The 26896-nt window shown below is 43.3% G+C and overlaps 2 protein-coding genes across 5 annotated transcripts in view; one reads left to right on the forward strand and one right to left on the reverse strand.

The window, feature by feature from the left end:
* ZDHHC6 (zinc finger, DHHC-type containing 6) overlaps window positions 1-3231 on the forward strand; it is a 15249-nt gene extending 12018 nt beyond the window's left edge. For all 4 annotated transcript variants that reach the window (XM_012723713.1, XM_004680435.2, XM_012723714.1 and 1 more), the window contains exons 8-11: window positions 900-941; window positions 1545-1690; window positions 1779-1825; window positions 2645-3231. In XM_012723713.1, the coding sequence (XP_012579167.1) occupies window positions 900-941; window positions 1545-1690; window positions 1779-1825; window positions 2645-2748 (339 nt within the window). In that variant the 3' untranslated portion in view covers window positions 2749-3231. The remainder of the gene's footprint in view (window positions 1-899; window positions 942-1544; window positions 1691-1778; window positions 1826-2644) is intronic.
* Window positions 3232-5028: 1797 nt separating this feature from the next.
* Window positions 5029-26896, reverse strand: part of ACSL5 (acyl-CoA synthetase long-chain family member 5) — a 43219-nt gene continuing 21351 nt past the window's right edge. The window contains exons 4-22 of the mRNA XM_004680437.2: window positions 24024-24088; window positions 23813-23914; window positions 21878-21977; window positions 20664-20842; window positions 19910-19942; window positions 19767-19818; window positions 18374-18447; window positions 18014-18091; window positions 16808-16942; window positions 14241-14375; window positions 13645-13740; window positions 10638-10710; window positions 10278-10366; window positions 9866-9982; window positions 7904-8047; window positions 7230-7331; window positions 6708-6779; window positions 5920-6066; window positions 5029-5265 (exon numbers count right to left, since the gene is read on the reverse strand). Coding sequence (XP_004680494.2) covers window positions 5926-6066; window positions 6708-6779; window positions 7230-7331; window positions 7904-8047; window positions 9866-9982; window positions 10278-10366; window positions 10638-10710; window positions 13645-13740; window positions 14241-14375; window positions 16808-16942; window positions 18014-18091; window positions 18374-18447; window positions 19767-19818; window positions 19910-19942; window positions 20664-20842; window positions 21878-21977; window positions 23813-23914; window positions 24024-24088 — 1787 coding nt within the window. The 3' untranslated portion in view covers window positions 5029-5265; window positions 5920-5925. The remainder of the gene's footprint in view (window positions 5266-5919; window positions 6067-6707; window positions 6780-7229; window positions 7332-7903; window positions 8048-9865; window positions 9983-10277; window positions 10367-10637; window positions 10711-13644; window positions 13741-14240; window positions 14376-16807; window positions 16943-18013; window positions 18092-18373; window positions 18448-19766; window positions 19819-19909; window positions 19943-20663; window positions 20843-21877; window positions 21978-23812; window positions 23915-24023; window positions 24089-26896) is intronic.

Here is a 26896-nt window from a genome sequence, read left to right on the forward strand (position 1 = left end):
AGCGGGCGGGTCAGGAGAGGTCTGCCACGCCATGTGGATCTCCTCTGGGGCAGGCGGAAATCGAACCCATGCAGAAGTGGCTTAAACTTCTTTGTTCTATGCTTTAACCCGCTGCGCCACCAGGGAGGGCCCTTAACTCACTTTTTTAAACTCCGCTCTGAAATCGTCTTCCAGCTAACCTCTTCCTAACCTCAGCCTCGCCGCTGGGAGCGCTCACTCTGGGCACTCCTTGGGCATCCGTGCCACCTAACTTGGCCCACACAGTTTTTTCTCTCATCTGATTTGTTCTCTGTCAGAAACTAAGCCCAGCTCCATTCTGTCTCTGCAAAGTCTATCCTAAGTGTTCCAGACTCATCTGGATTTGGCACCAAGTCACAGCAACTGGCTGCTAGCGCATGAGACCCCGTGTGTTTCACTCTCACATCTTATCTCTCACTCGAAAAGGTGCTAGGATAGAGACTATGTGTTGCCTTTATTTTGCCCATTGTGTCTACTTGCACCATTCGCTAACTCATGGCTATGTGAAGAAAAGTTGGAAGGTGACTTTTAGTCCAGAGTCCTTGCTGGTGACCTTTGTGGCCTGTCCTCTGTGTTACTAAAGCACTGGTGAGTCTCATGTCATTTGCAGCTTATGTGCCATTCTGGAAATTCCACGGGGGCAGAGAGCACCTCTTCCTGATCCTGGGTTCTACCCTGTGCGTAGATACAAATGAAGACAGGAGGGAGAATTCTGGAGGAATCCCCTTGTCAGCCCCGGGCTCTTCTTTCCATGCTTAAAACCAGGTGTCAGTAGTTTGAAATGCTAGAAAATTGAGTTCATCCTGTCACTGGTTAGACAAAGAGAGACTATTTTTCAACACTGAAATAAGAGGCTTTATTTTTTTTTATCTTCCAAACAGATAGAACAATTGAAACAAAAAGCGGATAAGAGAGTCAGAAGTGTAAGTAATTTTTCTACAGTGATACTAATTTCTTTTTTCCTTTCTCAGGCTCGACACTTCTGTAGTTTTTAAAATTGAATATTACAGTTTAGCCTGGAGGCTTGGAAGGCATTTAGTCACTGTTTATGCCAACATAGAAAAAGTTATTCTCAGCAAATAGCTTGTTCATCTGAGACCCATCCTCACAGTGATGCTGTCTGTGCACTACAGTAACCACTAGCCACATGTAGCTATTTAAACTTCTATCAAAAATATTCAGTGTGTTGGTTGAACTAACCAAGTTCAGGGTGTTGTAGCTATGTCTGTAGAGGGCCTACCACATTGTATACCATAAATATATTTCCATCATTGTAGGAAGTCTGTCGGACAGCCCTGCTCTAAAATTTAATTCTCAGCTATGCGCTTGAGATGAACGGTAAGAAAAACCTGGAGAACTAGAATCATCCATTGCCTCCTGTAAGGGACCAGGATGTGTGGGGAACTGAGCAGGGAAAAGACTAGTCAGCTGGTTACTTTGGAGTTACCTGTAACAGTTTAAATTCAAACTTAAAAAAGCTCGGATTTGGGTAAATGTTTAATTCTTCTTTTGATCACTAATGATAGGTTCGCTATAAAGTAATAGAAGATTATAGTGGTGCCTGCTGCCCTTTGAATAAAGGAGTTAAAACCTTCTTCACAAGCCCCTGCACTGAAGAGCCCCGAATCCGGCTACAGAAAGGCGAGTTCATTTTGGCCACAAGAGGGTTACGGTAAGTGACAAAGCACCAGATTTCTTCTTTACTGACAAAGTTACCATCTGGCTTATGAAAGCTAATGTTGTTCTTTTCAATATTTCAGATACTGGTTGTATGGAGATAAAATTCTTGATGATTCCGTTATAGACGGTAAGAATGTAGAAAGGGCTGCTTAAAGCAATAATCCCCAGTTTTGCAAAACTCAGTTTTATAAGTAACCATGTTATATGCATTAGGAGAACTAAATAGAAATGTATGTTGTCAAGCTACTCTAGATTATCTTTCCCAGCGTTTGCATTTATCAGGTCTTTGTAATGATCCTAACATTTGAATTCATCCATAATTACATTGCAAGCACGTCTATAAATGCCACACTGTGGTAATAAAGTCCCAGCAGCCCGCTGGGTGCAGGCTCATTTACCTTCGGTTTGCTTGGGCACCAAAGCTGACAGGCTGAGTACTTTGGCCAGCAGCACACGGAGCACAGCCCTGGCCCGGCGCCTGCTCACTGGGCCTGCACCACCTGCTCCGCTCTGGGGAGCAGTTTTCGTCGGTCTAAAACGAATGGATTGCAACTTTTTCTGTCTCTGATTTTCAGGTTTTAGAATTGCTCCTTTTTAAAGTAAAGACAAACCCAGGGTGTCCTTTAGAGTTGAAAGCGGAAATTCAGGAAGGCTACAGGGAGGTGTTCGCCGGGCACAGAGGAAGTGCTAAGGGTGCCCGACACACTTTTCTGATCACTGCACCCCCCTGAGAAGTCCAGGGGCTGCCTAAAGGGCTGCCGCTTGGGCACCTTCGCCGGACAGTGGGGTTTGGGAAATAGAAAAACCATAACTTTCCCTCTCAAATTGGACTTATTAAAAGATGACACAAAGGAAAAAGTCATCTAATAAAAACTTACTAATTTGTATAAGGTCTCAGCAATGCCATTATCATCTCTATCTCACATCAATCTCATTTTCTCCTCAGGAGTTTCAAGAATAAGAGGATGGTTTCCTAGAAACTGTGTGGAAAAGTGTCCCTGTGATGCCGAAACAGATCAAGCCCCAGAGGGCGAGAAGAAAAATAGATAGCCACTGTTAAAAAGTAGTTATACCTTAGGCCGCTCTGTTACTTGAAAAATACCTAATACTACAGATTTATGCAATGACCCTATCTGGTTAAGGTGTACTTTCCCTCAAAGGTGCCCTCGTGCCATGACCTAATATTTTTATTACCACTTTGAAATGGAGAAGCCATTCTGCACATGCCTTTGCCACCTCTCTCCCCCAAAGGAAAAACACTTCACCCCAGTCAGTCAGTTGCATTTTCTCTTGGACTTTTTTTATGCACAACACACTCTGGACCTCACCTACAGAAATAGTCCCCCTGTGCCAGGAACATCTGCATGTGATACTTTTATCTTGTTTTCCCCCACTTGATATTTCTTATGTAATACACTAGACACGATAGAACTTAATTTGTCCGATTCAATATGAGCTCACATTTTGTTACCCGTCTTTTAATAATGCAGATTTTGTCAAATCAAATAAAGATCAATGGATGTTATGTATAAATCCGTTTTTACTGAAAGCATTTTTCTTGTAGCTGAATAAAAAGCGCTCTTAGTCCCCTTGTGAAACTGCTCCCTTGTTAAAACTGCTATCAGGAGCCTGAGTTCAGGCACACAACTGACATCGCTCTATAAACCCCATTGATAACCAGTGAGATCCCAGCATTCAGCCCAGTGACAGCAAACTGCTCACACACTTTACTCAAAGCTGAAGCTGGGATGAGTGGGTGGCTTTGGAGGCATGACGTTGGACTTGTCTAAAAACGTGGTAGAATTAGTGTCCTATTCCCGTATAAATTGTCTGGAGGCAGCTGAGCCCCTAGTATCCCGGCCCCCGCCCCCACCCCCTCAAACCTTCAGTCTTTCTCTGGGCTCTGGCATTCTCTCACGGTCTTACCGCTCTGGCACGTAGCTCGTCCTCTTGCAGCCATCTCCCGTAGCCTCCGTGCTGCTGCCCTTCTGTGCCCGGCCTCTGGGCTCAGGTGTGCACACTTGAGCATACCCACACCCATCTCCAGGTGTCCACGCCAGGCACGTGTGCCCCGTGCTGGTGCACGCAAATGCCTCCTGCATTAGCACAATCAAGGCCGCAGGTGATAGGCTTGTAGTGCAAAAGCCTGGTTAATACCCTCACCCTACAGGCTTGCATCAGCTGCTAAGGAGAAGGCGCCGGGTTTCAGCAGTGACTAAAACATGCCCCTGCCCCATGTCAATGAGGGTGGGAAGTGGCAGCTAAGAGGCATATGTCATATAGGGTCATGTGTGTCAAAAAGGCGAGTGGGATGGTGAGGTGAAGGTGACATTTGAAACAATGAGGGGGCAAGTCATGTCCCCCTGGGAGATCAGCATTTGTAGCAGAGGCAACAGCAAGACCAACAGGCTGGTTTGTACCTGGCAGACTGGAGGATAGGAAACCATCTGTGAGAGATTTGGGTGGAATGAGTAAGGGATAGCACAGAAGGTCAAGGAAATGGGAGGACCTAGCTCCAGGAGAGATCTACCAGAGATCTGCCTCCCCCTCCCTGTTTCAAGATTATTTATGCATATGGAACTGGGGTACAGGCCAGAGGGGCAGGGGCAGTGAGAGGATCCACCAGAGACAGTGGGGAGCAGAACAGGCAGATCAGCGAAGTACACTGCTGTGGGGAGCAGCAGGTGGGGGTGGGGGTCAGGAGAAGTCTGTCACGCCATGTGGGTCACCTCTGGGGGGGATCCAAGTTGCCTGGAAGCAGCTGCCGCTAGTTTGCAGTGCTGCGTCCTAACCCATTGTGCCACCAGGGAGGGCCCCTGCCTTCCCTTTTGTTGATGTTCAAGAATACTTTCTCTGGCTGTTTTGGGTGCAAGGTCTAGAAAGACTATCCAGGAACATTCTCAACTCTAGGTAGAAGCCCAAAAACTAGTCTGTTAAGACTACTTAGAGAACAGCAGAGAGTAAAGGACAAAGAACAATATATGCTCAGTTGGGAGTGTGGGCTTGGCGGTACTTGGATTATTCACAGCTGTGGGGTAAGATGGCCGGTTCTTGACTTCGTTTCCTTCAACAGCTCCCAAACTTGGCTTCATATTAAAACACCTGTGAATTGTCTAAAAAGCCCAATGCTTTTTAACATGGTGGTACAGACCATGTTAACCAATCCGTGGGATGGCACCTAGGCTTTTTAGTTAGTGCCTTTTTAAGCTCCCAGTTAATTCTACCGTGTAGCCAAATGCGAGAGCTGCTGGCTTGTAAATTGCAGAGCCGTCCTTGTTAACACTGATTCTCATATGGTGAGGAAACACTGCATTCAGATGTTTTCAATAGTTTATTTAAAAGGACTTTACAAGTGGAAACGACATGTTGTCTTGGGCTAGTGTACAGCAAAAATCGGAGTCCAGGAGAGATAAGTGCCATCGGTTCCTTCTGAGATGATAAGCCTGTTGTGAGTGTCCTGCTGGCTCAGGTCTTTGTTCATGGCTCAGGAAGTTTCCATCGGCTTGCTTCATTTACCCAAAAGGTGCACTTGCTAGCAATCTGAACTCCTTCCAGCTCAGCAGCAAACTAGAGAATAGATTTGGTCACCAGATGCAGTTTGATGATATTCTTTTTGGACAACATAGCCTAATTTTTAATTCTCTTAAATCAGAAACTAGGGAGTTTGGGGCATATTCAGAAAAATCAAGTTGCCCCTTTTGGACTCAGTCTTTAATAGGGAAAAAGTACATAGGTAAATATTAGTGATAAGTTAAATTTTATTTACAAGTATAATCATTTTTGTGATCTTCAAAATAAATAGAAAATATGAAATAACAGATTTTCCCAAACTAAGCCCTCTTAATTTGAACATTAGGAGGCTGACGTGTTAGGACTGTGAACAGGTAAGGTTTACTATAGAGCAAGGAAAAAGCCACAGCTGGCCATGCCGGCCCTTGAACCAGTAGTCACGAAAGTGACAAAGAAATAGACCAGGAAGAAAGGTATGTTGATAAAAAGTAGCCCTAAAACCTAGGTAAGCAACATTTAAGATGGAAAAAAACATAATTTACTTAATCCAGAGATGAATTTCCACATCTCTGTTAATATTTTTTAAAAGCCCCAAACAATGGTGTATGACTTAGTAAGTAAAACAAAAAGAGGAAAAACAAAAATATAAATAGGTAAAATGAACTTTTTTGTCCATGGGCCAGCTGCCCTAACCCCTCCAGCCACTCATACCTCAGCCTACTCCTGGATGGTCGCGTAGAGGCTGTCGATCTCAGCACGGAAGTATCTGGCAAGCTCTACCCGCCTTGCCTTCATCGTTGGTGTCAACAGCCCATTTTCAATGGAAAATTGCTCTGGGTGAAGATGGATGTTTTTAACCTGGAGAAATGATAAAAGCACACACACACCTGGTTACTTGTGATGTGGACTTTTCTGTATGTGAACAAATGCAGAGACTTTTACCCTCTGAAAATGGGGTTGCTGAGGGAGGGGGACAAAAAACAGGATCTTACCATTCTCTTATTTTCATACTTTGGGGGAGAGATGAAAAGGGAGAATGAATAATGGATAATGAACTGCCAAAAGGAACAAACTTGTAATTAAAATGTCACTGCCACCTGTGTTAATGGTAGGAATTCTAACATCAGTTCCGTGGAAACTGCATTTGAAGCCCATTGTGTAACTCTTAGAGAAAGTGGTGATTACCAGAGAGGCGGGAGGAATGAAGGGAGGGGTGACGGTTCAACATGAAGCTTAACGCATCACTGGCCTCCCCAATGCCCAAAAAGTACTGTCCCTATAGTAGTTTGTTGTGTCTGAGCTTGGTGGTGGCTGAATGAAGCAATCACACATCTGGAGGGGTGAAGTTGTACTCCCCAAATTATACAATTATGTAACTGATTGGCAAATCAATACAATTGGAGAAGAAACAATAATAAATAAACTCATTTTATAAATGGAACATGAAATACAATTTCCCTTTAGACTTGAAGGGCCAGGCTAGGATTGGTAGAATATACCTGTTCAAAGGACTTCAGGCCACTTTCCTTCCCAATTTTCTTCAGGTCTTCTAGAATGGCTTCCTTTACAGTCTAAGAATAAAAGACACAGAGTCAAGCATTGCTATATGAAAAAGAGCCTAAGGATGAACCAACTGAAGTGCCTGCGATAGCTCATTGGGATAAAAACCGGGCATAGAGTTATGTGCAGGCACATTTTACACCCAGTGTCACTCAAAAGGAAAACAGTGATGTGAGAAGGAAAGGCAAATAAATGGAAATACTAATAGGGGTTTTCTTTGAATGACATTAATTTACTATTTTTCAATCCCCCCCATGAACATGTGACTATAAAGAGAACAGTTGTGTGTGTGTGTGTGTTTTGTTAACTCCATCCGTATCCCCCTAGCTAATAAAAATATTCAATTGATCTGAGTCACATTTCACAGATGAGAAGTGTCTCTTTTCCTGGGAGGGCCAAACTCCCGGCCACCCCTTCCCCACAATGCACCACAGCTACCAGTTCCCCTACATGAGACTTACCTGGTTCTGGCACAGTTCTTCCAGGCTGCCCTTAACCCCAAGTTTGGTTGCAAATGACGGAAGCACATCTGGGTCAGGAACCACCACTCCAACCAAAGATGACTATGGGAAGGAAACAAAAGTGGCAGGACTGGAGAAGACAGGTACAGGGTGCCCTCCTAAAACATGTCCCAAGACCTTGACTCTCAGTTCTGCTCATGCCTTCCCAGGCACTCAAGGAAGGCTAAGCCTGTCTCTACTCAGTAACCCTCAAGGAAGGCTAAGCCTGTCTCTACTCAGTAACCCTCAAGGAAGGCTAAGCCCCTGTCTACTCAGTTTCTCTTCACACAAACGTTCTATTCAAATGTGATTGTTCAGGGGATTCAACTTCAAGCTTAAGGCATTGCCAGCCTCCTCAGTTCCCAAAAGCTAACTGTAAGTGCCATCTCTACAGAATAACCAGTTTGTGGTGCCTGAGGAACTCCTGTTGCCATGGAAATAGTACTTAGGGTTCATCACAGTTTCAAAAAATATTTTTTCAATTCTATGGATCTCCTTGAGGTTTGGGCTGCAGCTTCATTTCTTCAGTTTATAAACTCAGATTTTTCTACCCTAAGCCACCTAATCAGATTGCCTTCAGAAAACCATTATGGTGTGTGAAAATCGCTATTGTTAAAAACAACTGTTGTTATTACCCGTAAGCTGTCTCCGTGTACAAAAACCTGTGCTGCTGGTCGACTCCTGATGTAAATATTTTCTATCTTCTCTGGAGCAATGTATTCTCCTTGTGCCAGCTTGAAAATGTTCTTTTTACGGTCGATGATCTTTAGAGTTCCGTTCTGTATAAAGCAGATGATACCATAAGTATATTTAAGCCCAAGTGAGGGTGTCAGCGGGGAAGAGCTGTGAAATCACAGGTGTCTTCCTGGCTTAAACTTGACTTCTCTAGAGAGCTTTGAGTGAGCTTTCCTTTTCCTAGCTGGCTGGGGGGGAAGGGCAGGAAGCAGCTCCCATCCATGACTTCGTGGAGACTCAAAGTGTAGCCTCAGCAGAAACTGTGGGGCTCTCCTGGGGTTGTACAAATGGTGGCCTCCTCCAACAAAGAAAGTGCACAGCTCTCAATGTCCAGTAACTTAAATCCCAATTATAACATTTCCAGAACCCTCAGGAATCAGGAAGGAGTTGTTTGCATGAGACTTATTTTGCATGTTAGGCCTCGCCCTCTCTGACTGCCATTTAGGGTGTCTTCCTGCTAGATGTGGGGGAGGCTGAACCATCTGCACCCACTACTGCTAATCAAGCAGGTCATCCACTGTGCTTGTGAGGACAGAAGCAGGACTTGGGGGCCCTGCACAGCCACCAGAGGCCACTTGCCACTGGATCTCTTTGCATTCATTGTTCTGAGCAGCTTAAGTTCTTCAGGATTTCAGTTGTAGAATAGGGACAAGTGGCCACTACAATCCACATGACCACACCCAAAGTAGGTCAACAGCCTGGACTAACCCTGGCGCCATCAATGAGGCTGACTCTGAAAAGGAACCACCAATTCAGCCCAACAGACATCTGAAAGTCATGAATAAGGCTCAGCTGTAGAACCAAGAGCCCATCTAGTGCCTACATCTGAAGCTTATCAGAGCAGGCAACTCTTAATATAGAAGCAGTTACGTTAGCAAATTAGTCCTACCGAGGTCACACATTCCATCGTTAGGCCGAGTGTCCTCGGCTACTACCAAACATTCTTTGAAAGTCGCTTAAATCTTGACAATACTGAGCATGAAAGGAGCTTTCAAATGCAGTTACATCCCTATCCCCCACCCCCACCCCCTACCCCCACCCCCCCAGCACACAGGAAACTGAGAAAGCTTTTCTGAAAGGAGACTTCTTGAAAAACTGCCTGCGAGGGCTCTAAGGCTCCATCCTCACTGCCATACAATCGTTTTCTCTCCTTTCTGGAAAACAGGTAACTGCCACAGGGACCACGGATAATGCTTTATCTGCAAGCTATGCTTTAACAAAGAGTGTGTCTCCCTCAGATAAGGGTAGTGATGGTCGCTAGTCTCTGCATGCACACACCATACAGAGCATGTTTCTTCGTTTTCTTGGTGTGTTTCCAGTCAGTGGAAAGAAACCTATCCCTCTGAAGTTCATAAAAAATCAAATTATAAGCAATGTCCCCAAACATCGCTTTGTTTATGAGAGAATCTACAGAAATGGCAGGACAGCCATGGCAAGGCTATGGTCCAGGGCTGTCTGGACTATTAAAATCCCCTTTCAGTTTGGGTCTGGAAATGGTGCTGGTAACCCTCACTGCTGCTGCTGTGGTATTTGATAAGGCACAAAGCAAGAAGCAAAGCCTCCCACCAGCCTGTGTCTTGCGGACACCTTGAGACCACACTGAGATCACATGTGATTGTCACCATCAAGAGTTTCTTTGGCCATGGAAGAACTGGGATGAGAAAACATCTCTCCCAATTCCCAGCCTAGGTTCTGTCAATGGACAGGTGAAACTTCTGGACAGTCTCCCTAACCTCTGCTTAGTATCCCAATGCCTTCTCTTTACAATCAGAGGACAAAGACCTCCCCCCTCAACTGCCAGCAGCAGATGGTTATGCCAAGTCTAGCACTCAGACTCCCAGAAGTTCTGCAGAAGCACCCACCGGGAGCCAGCGACCAATGTCTCCGGTGTGAAGCCAGCCGTCCTGGTCCAGGGCCTCGCTGGTCCTTTCCGGGTCCTTCAGGTATCCTTTGAACACATTGGTGCCCTTGACGCAAACCTGCACACACGAGAGGATCCAAGGGGGTGAAATAGCACAGGCTGCCTCACCTGGCCAGAGCATATCATAAAGTACACCCCCATCTTGAATCACTGGGCTCCCACTACAGTGTGTAGATACACCATATTGAAACCCCCATGCTAGAGGAGAGGAAAGGAAATTACTGACACATCCACTTCCTCGCTAACAATCTCAAATAAGTCAGCCCCAAGGCTGCTCGTAATTGTGTGCTCTTCCTGTCATAAACCTGCCAACCGTGCTGTTGAGATGTGACCTCAGCTCTCCACCTACCCACCTCGCCTTCGTTGTTCACTGAATAATAGTTCATGTCAGGCACGTCTTCCAGTTTCACATGGTTGCAAGCCAGGGGTGCTCCAACGTGGCCTAGAACATCACACTGAGTCAGTGGAAGCCAGAAAGCAGTGACAATGCAGCATATTTGGGGGACTGCTGGACTGACACTAACGGAGTAAGATTGGAGGGTCATCTGGCACCCATGATGGGTAGCCACGCCGGAAGGCATGCACTGAAACTTGAGTTTGGTATTTGCTACATTCATGCAAATTAGTGAGGTTTCCTCACTATGTCATATGCCCTGATTCAGTTAGGGAACTCATCACAGCCACTGCACCCCACCCTGTCGATGGGGACCTACCTGACTCCCAGTCCCCAGGTAATGTAAATGTACAGCCTGCGGTGCACTCGGTTTGACCATAAGCTTCATACACCTGTGGGAAGTGAAGGGCTTTGAGACTCACTCATGCTAAAGCACAAGGGGCCCTACCCTGTGGCCAGACTGAGGCCAGCAAAGTTTCCGAGGTTGGAGGATACCTGGTATCTTTATGAATACCTTGAATTGATGCCCACAGCTGCTAAGTCTTGACAGGTGGGGTTCAGCCCCAAAACTAAAAGGCCTACCAAGAAACGAAAGTACAGAAGCTTGTACTACCCTTTGGGAAATGTGGCATTTTAAACCAACGGGAAAATGTGAGCTTTTCATTAAAGATGTAGAGTCTAGTGGTGACTGAACTTGAACCTGGGAAATGGAACATTGCTGTAGGAACAGAAGAAAGTGAGTCACGTTTTTAAAGAGGACTAGCTTTAAGTGGTATAGAACAGGTGGAGACAAACATTTTCTGTGTAAGGATCAGATTTTGGACCATCTTGTCTCTTTCATTTTTAAAAAGATTTTTAAAAATTTATTTATACATACAGAATTGGAGTATAGGCCAGAGGTGCAGGGACAGCAAGAGGATTCTCCAGAGACAGAATGGGAAGCAAAGTGGGTAGATTAATGAAGTACACTGCTGAGGGGAGCAGCAGGTGAGACAGGAGAGGTCTGCTGCGCCATGTGGGTCACCTCCGGAGCAGGGATTGAACTCACACTGAAGCAGCCATGGCTTGGCTTAGCTTCACAGTGTAGCACTCCAACTTGCTGTACCACCATGGAGGGCCATCTGGTCTCTTTCTACTAATTAGCTCTACCAAAGCAGCACAAAATCAGCTAATACAAAATCAGATGATACATAAATGGGTGGGTTTGCCCATGGGAGGGGGGCAAGAGCCATTGAAGGGTGTAGTTACTCACCCCTAGTGTAGAAGGAGCTGTTGACTGGAGGAGAGAACAAGAGCTACTGCAGTTGGAGGTGGGGGCACAGAGAGAGGCAAACTGGAAGACACCAGAGGATGGCATTTCTGGGAGGGGTGAGGTTTCAGGACCTGCTGATCTATTGGTTTGAGGCATTGAGAGTAAGAGAAGTATTAATGGCCAAAGTTATCCTACTTCTGAGTACTTTGTTGAAAAATTCAGAATCACTGATTTGAAAAGATAAATTCACGCTCATGTTTATCACAGCACAATTTAGTCAAGTTAGAAACAGCCTACATATCCAGACAGATGAGTGGATAAAGATGTGGTATAGATGCACAGTAGGATACTACTCAGTGATCTTGAGCCATTTGCAACACGGATGGACCAAGATTGCATGGTGCTGAATGAAATAACTCAGGTGGATAAAGACACACACTGTGTGATTCCAGTCAAGTGGAGACAAAGAAACAGACGAACTAAAGAAAAGAAAAACAAACTTCAATGGCAAGACCAAATTAGCGGTTTCTAGAAGGGAAGGGGGAGAGAAGGTGAGTGAATCAGGTAAAAGAGGTCAATTGTATGGTCATGGATAGAACTGGACTTTTAGTGGGGAGCTTCATGTAGCACAGACACATATTGATTTTAATGATACACACCTGAAAACTATTAATATTATGAACCATTGTTACTTAGATTTTAAAAAGAATGGCCAAGAGGATTTTAGTTTAATGAGTACTGTAAAGCCTGCCAACTTTGGCATCAATTTATAATCTTTTATTTTTTTGATGGTTATTACACAAATAGAGATACTGAGGGCCTGCTGTCTGTTTCATTTCTGTTGTGCATGTTGGTTAAATGAATGAACTAGTCAGACATTTGGGCAAAAATATGACAATATCCATGCCAAAGCACTTGTACAAAATTCTAAGCTTAATTGGGAAACAGACAATTGTTAGAAAATATGGATAAAATGTCTTATGAAATATTAGGGTTAGGAAATCTTGTTTAACTAATTTAAAAACCACAGATAGAAAAAACTAATCCAATTGATTACAGAATATCTGAAACTTTCAAAAAAGCTTACATAAGGCAAAAAGTAATTTTTCAATATTACTACCACACAAAACCCTCGGAAAGCAATGTGAAGGAGAACCAAATTATTTGTTGTCTCTTTTCTCTAAGAAAGTAATAGTTCATGCAAAATAAAAAAAGGAACTGCCCTAGGTATACAAGAGAACCAGCACTAAGAAACAAAGCTGCAAGGTTTCTCATGAACTGATTGATGAAGTGTAGGTAACTGTCTGCCTCGCCAAGGCGAGCTGTGGGGCAATGCACCCTTTGCAGGAATGCATAAAAGACAAGATCTTCCTAAAGGAAAGTGTGATGATTTGCATGAGTATGTAAAAACAATCATTGATCCAATTGGGTCCATTATCCTTCTTCCAGGAATTCCTTACACTAATTTGATCACTATAAATAGCAAAGGAACACAGATATCCTAATCACTTCATTGATTAAAAATAGGGGTGTTCTTGGGCCCTCCCTGGTGGCGCAGCAGGTTAAAGCACTGCACTAAGAAGCTGAAGCCACTTCGGCATGGTTCGTTCCCCGTCTGCCCCCGAGGTGACCACAGGGCACGGCAGACCTCTCCTGACCCGCCCGCTGCTCCCCTCAGCAGTGTATTTCGTCAATCTGCCTGTTCTGCTCCCCTCTCTGTCTCTGGTGAATCCTATCACCCTCCAAATCTCTAGTCTGTACCCCAGTTCTGTATGAATAAAAAATCTTAAAAAAAAAATCAGTCTGTTTAAAAAGAAAAAATAGGGGTGTTCTTGATATGACAAGTCAGTGTTGATGGGGTGTTCCCTGACACGGATTAGGGAACACACATTTCTTTTCTGTAAAGGTTTCTGTACATAGATGCACAAAAGAGGTAGGTGGGATAATTTTGTCTTAATTTTTGAGATGCTTGATGACTTCCTCTTTGACACATCCCCGTGTGGTTTTGTTTTTATTTAAACAGTAAACTTGTGTAACATTGAAATAAGCATCTTTGAGAAGGTACTTGACTTACCGGACATCCCATTGCTGCCCGGAGGAACATCAGGACAGGAGAAGAGATAGGAGCAGCGCCAGTGACCATGATGCGGACCCTCCCGCCCAGGCTTTCCTGTTCAGGAGAAACCAAAAGACCCACTGAAATCTACTCCCTGGGCTTCAGTTTCTCCCTCTGCAAAATGGGCAGGTAGGCCAACCTACCCAGAGTTTTGAGGTTTGTTTTGAGAATTAAATGAGTTTATTTACAAATCACTTGGTATTGAGGAAAAGTACTTAAAAGTTAGCTGTTTATTTCACCACTATCCATAACTGGGACCAGACCTGCATTTAAAAAAAAGTACTTAAGATCCTTTACATTCTTAGTCCCCTCAGATTACTTACAAGCTCAAGAGCCCACCTATGAGAGAGTCCTAGAACCTAAGAAAAACCCATTTTCTGTTTTTTGACCAATTCTCTTTAGGGTTTTTCAAGGGAGATCTCAAAAGGTGAGGAAACAGCACAAAAGCATCTCCAGTTGAAGAGATACTCCAGCATCTGAGGAAAAGTCAAGGTGCTGAGTCAAAGATCGGCCCAGGTATTTGCCTGGCCCTGTACAGAACCCAGTGAACCTACCTGGACCTTGCGAAAGATCAACTTGTCCCAGATAGTATCTCGTCTGATGATGCCTCTTTTTACTTCATTGAATTTACAGGCAATAGCCAAGTTCAACATAAACTTCTTGAGGGGTGTCTTGGCTTCATTTTGTACCTGCAAGATAGTTTCTCTTAGTTGGAGCCCTAGAGGAAACAGTCAGTGAGTAGTAGATAGTGTCTTTAAGGAGCTTAAAAGAATGGCTCTCAGAACTGGGGTGCTGAATAAGAGTGAACCCAAAGACTATGGCTACACTGAAAGATGTGAACTGCAGACACATCCAGAGCTCCAGCTCCTGTGGGTTCCAGGTCTTGGCAAACAACTTTGACAACTGAGATAATTTGAAGGCAACTGCTGTCTTCAAAAGGTGACTATTATCTACCAACAAAATCTGGGAGTACTAAATAAGAAACAGTTTCAATGAGTATGTCAGGCTTTGGATTGAGCAGGGCAGAAACAGACCCAGAGTCTGATTTTATACAAATACCACCTCTCCCTCCCCGAGTCCCTTACATTCACTAAGCTTGTAGAAATGCCACATTCTCTATACTAAGGCTCCTTTAGCCACACTATTCAAACCTACTGACTTTCCCACTGAGGTCATTTCTTCCCTGTGGGAAGAACGGCACCATTTTCCTGGCCCACAATACTTCCCTCATCTCCTTAGCTCTGGCCCGTCATAACTCTGATCCTTTTACTCTGCTTCTACCAAAGGAGAGCGCTGTCAAGTATACCTCAAAGAAAACCCCCTTATTAATAAAATTAATCTTGAATTCCACTGTCTTGCCTTCAAGATACCTTCCTATAGGAAATTAGAGGCAAGGAAATCAAAGTTCTACAGTTTAAATACTGAAGATATTTTCCAGCCATCTTTCATATTTAATGGAAATTTCCATTTTAGGGCCTCCAGACAACGAGGCTCTCGGTGTCTACTCATGCCCATACCATCATTTTATTAATATCTCATCATCTCTCCAAAGATTTACACTCAAATGCTGCCTGCATCATGTCTTCCTGACAAGTCTCCTCAACACACAAGCTACTTCCCATGTTTAAAATAACTCTCTCTCAAAAATCAGAATTGTTGGGCCCTCCCTGCTAGTGCAAGGGGTTAAAGCACAGCACTGCGAAGCTACCCACAGCCACTGTGCCATGATTTCAATGATCCCCGGCCAGGGAGCTGAACCACATGGCACGGCAGACCTCTCCTGTCTTGCCCACTGCTGCTCCCCTCAGCAGTGTACTCCAGTAGATCTGCCTATTCTGCACCCCACTCTGTCACTGGTGGATCCTCTCATCTCCACGCCTCTGGCCTGTACCTCAGTTCTTGTATGCATTAATAAATAAATCTTTAAAAACAATTGCCAAATAACAAAACAAAAGCCACAACAACCAAATCTAGTAATTCTGTAGCTTTGTGAGAAACTATCAGAATTGCTAACAATTCTGTTAGAATCAAGGCTTTCAATGTTCAGGAATCATATGTTTTGTAGAATGCTGCCTGCTCTGTTCCTGGAGCTTCAAGTTAGTATCTGGTGAGATTCCCAAGTGAGAAGAAAAAAATCTAGAATTTCAGGGATAGGAGCCAAAGCATGTGAAGAATGATCATGTGATTTTTCCTTAGGGTTCCATGCCTATGGAACAAATGCATGTTGAAGAGTCCGGGCTTTGTTTTCATATTGCCTGGGATTAAATCCCAGTTCTATCGAATTATTGGAGAAATTAGTGAAGTAAGGTGAATGAGAACCATGTCAGATGAGCTTGGGACATTTTGTACCAAAAATCAAGGAAGCTATCAAAGAACATATGAACAATTTGATGGGAGAGTTTGAACATCAAAAAGAATAATATGTATGAAACATACAAATATGCAAGTCATGAAGTCATAATATTACAAAGAAAATGAACATCACCGGCCATTTTTGAGGGCTAATCGTACACCAATTCATTATTCTAAATAGTTAAGGATTCAAATCACTTATTTTTCATGCTTTTCTGAAGAAGCTCAGTTAATCAATGCATGGACAATGATTGAATCAGAAAAATCAACATTTTACAAACAAATCAAATTAGATCAGTGATTAATAGTGTCAAAATGATTATGTGACAGCTTGATTCTGGCTGGTCTCTTACTGACTGACTGTAGGTTATGTAACCTCTGAGCTTATCTCTTTATCTGGGAGGGATAAGTTAGACATGACTTCCTGTGCTTTGGAGAGAACCAGATGAAGGCATGTATATGGAATATTTACCATGGGGCCTGGCATGAAGCTCAATAGCCAGAAGCTGTGTTGAAATCTGAGCAACTTCCTAGTAAGTCAGCAGAATGTGGAAAGGCTCCCTAGATCTCTGCATCAAACATTCTCCTGCCCAGGCCCCAAACCTTATCCAGAAGAAAAGGGGTTTCATTCGTTTAGTTTCTCGGGGCTGCCTTTGTAGTCATGGCTGAAAGTGGATGATTGTAAGCAGTAGGGTGGAAGGGGAGCAAATATCTTAGCAAAATAAGTGTTCCACAGAGCCTGAGTCAGGGCCTTCAGGCCTTCTCGTACCTTATCATAGACCCGGTTGAGGAGTCGAGGCACTGAGGGAAACACCGTGGGCTTCAGTGTCTTCATGTCATCAGGCAGCAACCGAATATCTCCTTGGAAGAAGCCAACCCTGGCCCCGCTGGAGTATACAACAGCCTAAAAGCAAGACCAAAGCACAGGACTCAGCCAAAGGGCTGGTGGAGGCTGGGCCTGTCTTGGGCAGAATTGAGGATCTATGTTCATGCCCATAGCACTTTTCTCTGGACAGCACCCCCACCCCCAATATTTTAGGGATACAGAATAGTGAACGCCTCCCCCAAAGGCAGGATTGAAACTCCTTTCACTAGGGTGGTTGAGGCCTGCAGTTCAAGAGGCCACTCTTCCACCCACAGCTCTGGGCACCAGTCTCTAGCTACATCCTTTGCCCATTTGTTCTGGAGCAATAGGAAAAAACACAGCCACTTAAACTAAAGCATGCCCACAATTGTAAGACCATCTCAATTTCAAATGTTAAACTGTGCAAAAATTACGTCTCTTAGAATGAGTATTTCATTAATTACATATCAACATTTCAGTCCATGGAGCTAAATCTTTCGTTCTGACATTTCATGCATCAACAGATCTGCTGGTGGAAGAGGTAGTTGCATGGAGGAGAGAGAATTTTCCATCCATTTCATCGCCTGTGTTTTTGAAAGGCCAACCCAGGTTTTTAATTCCCAAATCAGTCCCAGAATCACATGAAATGTCTGGTGCCTACTTGCAAAGAGAAGGTCCCTCCAGCACATAACCAATCTCTACTGGCTCCTCCTATATGCTCTCACCTGAATCAAATGCCCCTTCTCTGCCCTGCTCTGGGGAATTCTTTTTCTCTAAGCCTAGATCTTTTTAAAAAATTCTAACCAAAGTAAAATAAAAAGGAAGAAATAATGTCTACTTTCCCAGCTTGGAATGACAGGTAGATAATAAGCTCCTGGTTCTGACCTCTGACACCCTGTGCAGAGGTGGGAACCAGTAATGACCCAGCTGGCCACACACAGAATCTGCAGAGAAAGGTTCTGCAATCTGATGCCAGGATTGGGGTTCAGCTGTTTCAACGCCCTGTGTATCACCTTGCAACTTTAGAGAAAGGACTGGAAATGTGGCTCAGCTGTCTTTGGAATGAATGTGGGATCAGCAGTATGGACTCCCTCTGTATATGCATACCTGCTAGGAATAAAGGACACTCACCTGTACAATCCTCTCAAACATATGAGCCAAAGGGAGGTAGGATATGGTCACATCCTCAGGGGTGGGCTCAAAAGAATACTTCAGATCAGGGAAGAAAGAGGAAACAATGTTAGATTCATGTCACTAGCCCACCCCAGGACTACCACATAGAGTTGTGAATAACTCTACGGCATGCCCTTAAAAGCCCTGAGTGCAGAGTTCTGCAAGAACCCTTCAAGGTTAAAGGCTGAAAACACACAGTCTTCCAGCTTTCTCCATATTCAAGTCTTAGACCTTTTCTCTCTCCCCCTCCCCACCCAAATTCAAGATTAAAATGTTACGACACATTCACATTTTCACAAGGACCTCTTGACCACTGACCTCCACACATTTGAGAAAAGCAGCAGCATTTGAAACAATATTTTCATGTGTTAGCATGACCCCTTTGGGGTCACCTGTAGGAAGACAAGAGGTGGAGAGAAAGATCCTTTAGATAGCTAGTGGGCAAACTTTGGCTTTGATAGGCTACATAGCTTTTGTTCCAAAGAGCTAAGAACTTCTCCTGTCACTGTACATCATTTTATGAATAATATGTGGCTGTTTATGAATAAATGCCTACCAGAGTCACTACTGCTGATAACTTTGTCCAGAAACAACCTCAGCAATATGGTTGAAAAGAAAAGTTCAATTAACCTCCCCAATTTCTGCTACTTTTACATTTAAGGCTTCAGACCCAATAGTATTACCGAGATGAACATCCAGTGAATATCCAGTAAATGTTCTAGGATACCCACCTTGTTGACTATTAGGCAGGAGAGCAAAGCTGTCTGCATAAACCCAAACTCAGAACAGGCTCCACCTGGTTTTGTGAAGTAGACTATGCAGGAATTTATTGTCTGCTGGCAAACCAGTCTTTCAACCCCCTCTAATCACAAAGGAGCCAGATAAAGAAGATTTAACAATGGGTACCCAGCCTTTCCATCTCCAAATACATTCTTTAGAAATCAGAGTAGTGACTACATACATCTCAGTATCTGTCTCCTTCAGCCTATCGATAGCATCAACATACCTTTAGGTGAAGATTATTTAGGAAGTAGAAAGACTTAAGCTTATAGAAAACCAGAAGACAACACTCCCCCCACCACCAAAATAATTATATTTTTAACTTCAATGACTCACTGTTTCTACCTATATAAACAAAACTCAAAACTTGATCATTGAGACAATTCTCAGAGTAAAATCTGTCAGACTGTTTCCCTGATTCAACTATTCACTGTGATTATCTAATAAACTTTTCGTCTATTACTGAGACTTACTTGGGTTGACACCTAGCTATCACCTAATAAGTTAGGCACAAAAGAATGGGTTTAACTTCAGGTCACCATGGGCTGCATCAAAGGTCTGAGGAGTTCGAACAGGCAGCTGGGAATGGGTACTTGGTTCACAATGATCTGCACAGAACCTTATCTATCGTGAATGAAGGAAACCATCCCAGTCATGTCAAATTGAGAGAATGGTGGGTTGGGGAACAAAGTTGACTTTGTGATGCTATCTTTAAGAGGTCTAAATTCCAGAGCATGTAAATGTAGCCTGTGCATTCAGTGAGGTTTATGTGCTTTGCTTATGTTTTCTCCTTGGCCATCTGTACTCATGTGTTCTTCAGTTAAGTTCCTAACAAGAGGACTCATTGTCAAGTACATTTTTCATTTGACCAGTGGTCAAAGCCGTGTTTTTGACTGACCAGATTGCTCTGGAACAGCTTTACAGTACTGACCTGTAGTTCCACTGGTGAAGCAGATGATGCTCAGGTCTTCTGGTTTAGGAGGCTGGCGGGGGAAACACAAGGGCTTATTTATGTACCAGGAGTTTTGAAAGTTGAACATGGCAGACTTACATTTGGGGCAGAATAAAACTTACCACAGGTTTTCTGAAGTTCTCTTTGCCTATGTTCTATATGCAGGGAGAAAAATTAAAAACACAAGGAAGTATTAGTTGAGCTGGATAGGCTGATGACAATCCTCGCTTTCCCCTTTTCCTTGAGACTATCTTGGTGGGAATATAACCACAATTCCAACTGGATCTGGCTTAACAATAAACATTCAGGCACAATGGAAGCCACCCAGAAAAGAGCATAAGGTCTGAGGAACCACGAAAGAGCACAGACCCCAAATGTCAAAATTTCCCAGCATACTCTTAAGGTTCATTATTCTAGGACACCACTGCCAAATGATATGCTACGAATTCTTGAAATTTCAGGGCTTACTACATACCTGAACACTTCTCATGTATTAATTCATTGACTTCTTTACAACTCCTCTCTAAGGTCTAGAAAATAGGGACTATACTATCCTCAATTTATAACTAGGGAAAGGGAGATCTTAAGTTGCTTGCCCAAAGTCAACTAATAGATCTGGATCAGGTAGCTAAATGCACAGCTACTACTAAGCTCTGAACTGATCAACTATGGCTTACAAGTTTGCTCACTGGTGACAGGTCATTCTCCTCCCTTGGCATAGGTTTGAGTCATCTTGGGGGAATTATTCTCAAAGGTACCCAGCATGGGTCTAATTCACTCTTTTCCTGCTACCCCTGGAGAACCACCAGCTTCACTCTTGTGTACATGGCCTGTAATTTGCACAGCACCAGGGGGAGCTGAGTTTCAGACGGATACCTCAGCATCAAACAGGGATAAGATCTCAACTCCACTTGTCTCCCCTCTTTGCTTGAGATCATCATCAAAAGGATCCATGAGGATGATCATCTTCAGGCCTTTGGTGAGGCCCTTTTCCACATTCTCAAGCAGGACCAGTGCCTTTTGGGGTGTATCGCAGATCACTGTGTTGATATCAGCTGAAAGCAGAAATAGAGACAGAGGTCACTGTTGTGCTCTACTCTTCACCTGACTGCTTTGCAAGGAGGAAGAGAAGTGCAAAATTTCAAAGATTACTGGGCCCCCAAAGGAGATTTTTATCTGCAATTCAGATTTATAGTGTATAAACCTGAAACATTCCATTGACAAGTTTGTTGAAATCGCACATCATTTTTGTGTATATTGTGACAGCTTGTTTCTAGAAAAAGCTATTAAATTCCTTCTGCTTGAGGACAGGGCCACGCAGATCATGGTGAAGACTTTGGGATTTTGCCTGGATTTAAAAAAGGAAGAAAGAAAAAGAATGCAGACATTGGACTTCCAAGGTGTGTCCTGTCAGTGTATTTGCTTTTGTAGAGGGGACTAGAGAGCAGAAGGGCAAGAAGGATTTTAACAAAACATTGGTGATTCATTATTTGCTTTGACACTTGTTGGCACAAATACAAAACTTCTGTCTATAGTTCAAAAGTCTGTTCACTTTGCTGACAAGTTTGGTGGTATGAAGTATCTTGTACTTGTGATTCCTTGACCTTTGAACACGGGCTTGTTCTCTAACAAGGTCATTTTTTCCCTAAAGACTCACCATGGACATTGACAATAGGCTGGTGCATGGTACTGACTTGGATTTATAATAATAGGAAATTAAACTAGCAGCTTCACTCTGATTTAGTCAAACAAGTGATTTAAACCTATTCTATAGACTTTTGACTTTAAGTTTGACCAACTTAAAGTAAATAGCTTTAACTCTAAATGATGTTGCCACACTGTCACCACCAAGCCTTTCATTGAACCTTCTTCTGTCATATACCTGCTTGTGGTGGGGATGGGGGGTGGGGGGTGTATGGGGGGTCTGCTAACTTATGTTCTAAAAAATATAGGACAAGAGGGACTTTTAGCATCTTTCAGGTCACTGGTTTCCAAGTCTACTACTACTACTACTAATAATAATAATAAAAGAAGATATAGAAATTACTCACCATTAAGAATCAAGTTATAATGTAATAGCAAAGTTTTACCTTTGTTGACAATGTATACAATGGCTTCTGCTCCCAGAGTGTCATACAGGGGGACAGCCACCATGGAGTATGTGTAACAAGCCAATTCAGAGATGATCCACTGTTTGGAGAGAAGTTCAATTAAGGACTAGAGGATACTTTGAAAAAGCACAGTATTGATGCAGTCATTCAGCCAACAAATGCTTACTGGGGACCTTTGCATTCAGAAATAATCACTATGGGCCCTCCCTGGTGGCACAATGGGTTAGGACGCAGCACTGCCAGCTAGCTGCAGCCACTTCAGTGCGAGTTTGATCCCCAATTCCAGAAGTTATCCACATGGTGCAGCAGACCTCTCCTGTCTTGCCCACTGCTCTCCTCAACAGAGTACTTCATTGATCTGCCTGTTCTGCTCCCCACTCTGTCTCTGGGCAATCCTCTCACCACCCCTGCACCTCTGGCCTTTACCCCAGTTCTGTATGCGTAAATAAATAAATCTTTTTAAAAAAGAAAGAATCACTGTGAGTACCTAGGGACTGCCTAGTGCTGGTGCCATAAAAAAATGAGATAAGAGAGGGGCAGAGACTACCTCAATGGGGTAGTCTGATAAATCCTATCCATCCGTGAGCCATAATCACTATGGAATGATTAAGGAGCTTTCAGGAGGCAAAAATCACTTTTAAGGTTTGGCTAAAGGCCATCTGGGACTGCCTGGGGAAAACCATAGCAACTGAGCAGTGCTTTGAAACATTCAGGAAGAAGGAAATGAATGAAGTGAGGTTAGCATGACATCAGTATGTGTAGAGAGCAGGAAGCATGAAGAGAGAAAGTAAGTGAATTGGAAAGGTGGCCCAGAATCTGCTAGTGGTAGGTCCTCCATGTCATCTGGGTGTCATGGACTGAATCACGTGTCTCCCTAATTCATGTATTTGTGTTGAAGCTCTAATCCCTAAGTTGACTGGTTTTGGAGACAAGACCTTTAAGGAGGTGATTAGGCTAAGTGAGGACTCCTCTGGCAATGACTAGTGTTTCTTCATCAGAGGAGGAAGAAATGTGATGGCTGTCAGGGAGAAGGTCATGTGAAGACACAGTGACAGGCAGCTATGTGCAGCCAAGAAAAGAGACCTCACTGGAAACCAACCCTGCCAACACCTTGACCTTGGCCTTCCAGCCTCTGGAACTATCAGAGAATTAAAGTCCAGGGTTTAATTCCCCTAGTTTGTGCTGTTTATTGTTATGGTAGCCATAACAAATGAATATGCGAGGTTTGATGCTGAGTTTCTAAACCACATTTAAAGCTATCTCTTTTGGAGACCAGTGTAACAGAAATGGAATATATATATTATCCTAAAAGTATAACAATGCCTGCTCAGATTTTCAGTAAAGCAACTGGCTTTGGTGAACATATGTCATCCAGCTGTTTGAAGCATGTAAAACTCTCTCTGAGATCAAATGGTCTGATGACTTAACTTGAACTTGGAGATGAACTAAATTAGACTCATTTTAATGTCTAAAATCTACTTTCAATTTGCTGTAGAAGGATGACTATGGCCTGTCTTAGCAGCAGTAAGTGCTTGGTCTACTAGCTCAAGCCAAATGAGTAAATTCCAATTCTAATGCAAATACAACCTTCCCTATGACAACCTCAAGCTTTCATTTGCCAGGCACTCCTTACTTCCTTATTTTCCTACAATAGACTGAAGTAAAATGTCCCACCATCAACTGGAAGGTTAGAGAAGTCCAGTTACCTAAAGTAGAGAGCTAGACATTCACCAAGGAATTAATGATGCCCCAAGCTGTTACTTTCTACAGCAGATGAATACTCAAAGGATGATTCATCTTTAGGTAATTTTGGTGAGTCATCAGCAAGCATCGGAGAGCTGAATTTGGGGTAGGGCTCACAATCTTTACACTTAGCCCTGATTCATTTCTTTGAGTTAACTTCAACATGGTTACCTCTGGTCTATTCTGAGCAAAGATGCCAACATTCTGGTCTGGTGATGATTTATATCCTTTATGCAAGAGACAAGAGCCCAGGTATTCTGCTCGATCGGACACCTATAAAAGAGAGAACTTTTAAAAAGTAGCCAATATCGAAAGGAGGCCAAATTAGCTCAGGAAATCACATTAGCAAAAGAATCTATCCAATACAATGGGCCTGACTTACCTGTTTGTAGGATAGCCATCTGTAGGGCTGGTTTGGTTTTCTATATCCCAAGCAAGGTCCATTGTCTGAAAATATAAAAGAAAATCAGTTCCAGCTGCAACTCTTTTGGACCAGAGTAGATAAAAGGAGATTAGGAAGAGATAAGACATAAAGGATAAATCTAGTAAGAATATGTGTCTTTTCACATACTAAAGAAATTCAAAGTCAGCAAGTCTAAGTTCTCAAAAGAGAGTCAGTCTTATAAATTACCCTTGAAATATTAAGGAAATGCAAGGGCTTCATGATAACAGGCATTCTGAGAAAAGCCATGGATAGGAACTAGCCCACGTGACATGAACACGTAACTGTCCACAGCAAACACAACAGCTAGTATTGGGCTCTTGTGGATTGGGTTTCCCTGTACTAAAAGATATCTATGCTCATAAAAATATAAAAACAAATCAAAATATGAGTCATTATTAATCTTATCACATAAACACCATTGTTAACACTGAGATTAACTCTCAGAGTTTCTTTGTATAGTTTTATAGACTTATGAGTGTCCCCCCCAAATATATATGGCTTGGTTTATAGGATTATGATGGTCCCCCCCCCAAAAAAAGTTCGATATAAACATTCCCTCTGTTTTATATAAATATCTATAGAGATTTCAGTGACCTTTTTATGGCCAAACAATAAAGGTTTCTACTATAGCTGGACTTATCTCATTGTGGGTAGTTAAGTTGCTTCCAAGTTTGAGATCTTAAATAAAGCTTTGGTCACTATCTTCAAGTCAATCAAAATTTAAAACATTTTCTTAGAACCCCTAAAAGGAAATAACTTGGTGGGGAAAGAGGAAGAGGCGTGTCAAGACAGCATAGGTTTGGGGTAATGGGGAGCCTCTCCCATCAGCAAATATCAAGACACAGACATTTAGTAATGTATTTGTTTAAAGTTTTCTGATTTGAGATGTTTAAAAAGTTTTGTTTAGTCCACATTTCTTTACCTGCTTGTAAAAGAGACCTTTTCCCTGGTTAAGTTTTATTTACGCTCATGAATCAACTGTTAATGTACTTTGCCCATATACTAGGCTCATAAGATCTGAGAACGCTCACACATGCTCATACGTTGCACCCATGTAACCACACAGGTGAGGGCATACACCCACCCATACATTGCCTTCAATTTTCTTACAATTGTGTCTGACACTTGACAAGAGAAGATGTCCACTTCTGAACAACAAACAAACAGAAACAGACTTTTTAAAATTAGAATTCTGGGAACAGCCATTTGCTAGAATAAATAGCAAATCTCCATCACAGAGGTTGTGCTAACAGGTGAAGACACAACTAAGTGACAGAGAAGCCCAAACCTTTAAGCTAGAATGAGCCTAAATTATAAATAGGAAAGTAGAAGGGAAGGAAATTTTATAAAGAAGATCAAGCCAAGTAGTTAAGAGGAATTTGGGTCTTGCCAAAAGGAAGCATTCAGAGAGCAGGTTACTAGGAATTCAGAGGTAAATAAATGAACTTCCAGACACCATGACTGAGCAAAAATGAAAGCAGGAAAGAGACAGCCACTCTGATTCAAGAGATCCAAAAAATGAACGAGGAAACTGTTAAGAGTAAATGTTAGTGCTTTTCCCTCTTGCTTAAACAGCTGCATGAAAGCTCATGACGTCAAGTCTCAGACTCACTTTCCTAAAGCCAGTGAGTCCTACTCTCCTTGGGGCTCACAGCCGCCGCTCCAGCTGCTCAGGCCACTGCTCTACCTGGGCTTGTTTCTGCTAACGTCGCTCATCGGTGATCACCACCACAGGGCAGTGCTTAGCGCACCTCACACTAGCTCATTCGTTCTTCCCAACCGTTGTCACCACCATGCAACTAAGGAAGGACAGGGACAGCTTCTTTAAGCTCCACTTGAAGCTTGTAAATGGCTGAGCCACGAATGTGGAAAAACCACATGATAAGGAAAACCTCCTTATCACGTCCCTGTTAGGAAAATGCCAGTAGAGACCCGTGGTCAAGGGATAAGTCAAATAATTGGCCCAATGGGGCACACCTGGATCTCATTAAACTCTGCCCTAATCAGCTTCAGCCTGACTAGTCAAAGTCTTGACAATGAAAAGCCTGGCCTTTGATTAACTTCAACTCAGATCTCCTGTTCTAAGGTGTAGCCATTATCAAAGAGCTCACCCATTAACAGCTTCTCAGCAGAACTGCTGAAATAATCTGAGTGGAGTGGAAGATCTGGTAAGGATTCTGATGGCTAGGTCTCACTATTTGGAATTCTGACTTAGTGAAATGAGGTGGAGCTGGAGGATAATTCCGAGAATCACCCAGAGCTAATTCTCAACAAAGACTATCTGCTGGTTAAAGGTTAAATGTTTATGTAGGGCTGATGTAGTCAAGCCCAGATGGGAAAGAAGCCTCATTTGTTGGAAAGAGGCAAACCAGATTTCTCACACCTGCTTCCTCGAGAAGCCACATTAACTTTATCTTTGTGGTTCTAACTTCGTATTGAAAAACATTTTTAAATGAGGTATCTTAGGCGCTACATATCACATATCACTAGATGACGGGGTTCTAATCATGGTAACAAAGGCTCACTGAAAAAAAAAAACACCGACACACAGAAAATTCCACATACTCCTGGTCCCTCCCTGGTGGGGCAACAATGCAGTTGGGTGGGTTAGGCCGCAGCACTGCAAGCTGGCCACAGCTACTTCAGTGAGAGTTTGATCCCCGCCCCCGAGGTGACCCACATGGCCCGGCAGACCTCTCCTGACCCTCCCGCTGTTCCCCTCAGCAGTGTACTTCGTCGATCTGCCTGTTCTGTTCCCCACTCTGTCTCTGGTGAAGCCTCTCACCGCCCCTGAGCCTCTGGCCTGTACC

Source organism: Condylura cristata, unplaced genomic scaffold (genome assembly GCF_000260355.1).
Source record: "Condylura cristata isolate star-nosed mole 26May11 unplaced genomic scaffold, ConCri1.0 scaffold00011, whole genome shotgun sequence".
In the NCBI taxonomy this organism is placed as follows: Eukaryota; Metazoa; Chordata; class Mammalia; order Eulipotyphla; family Talpidae; genus Condylura; species Condylura cristata.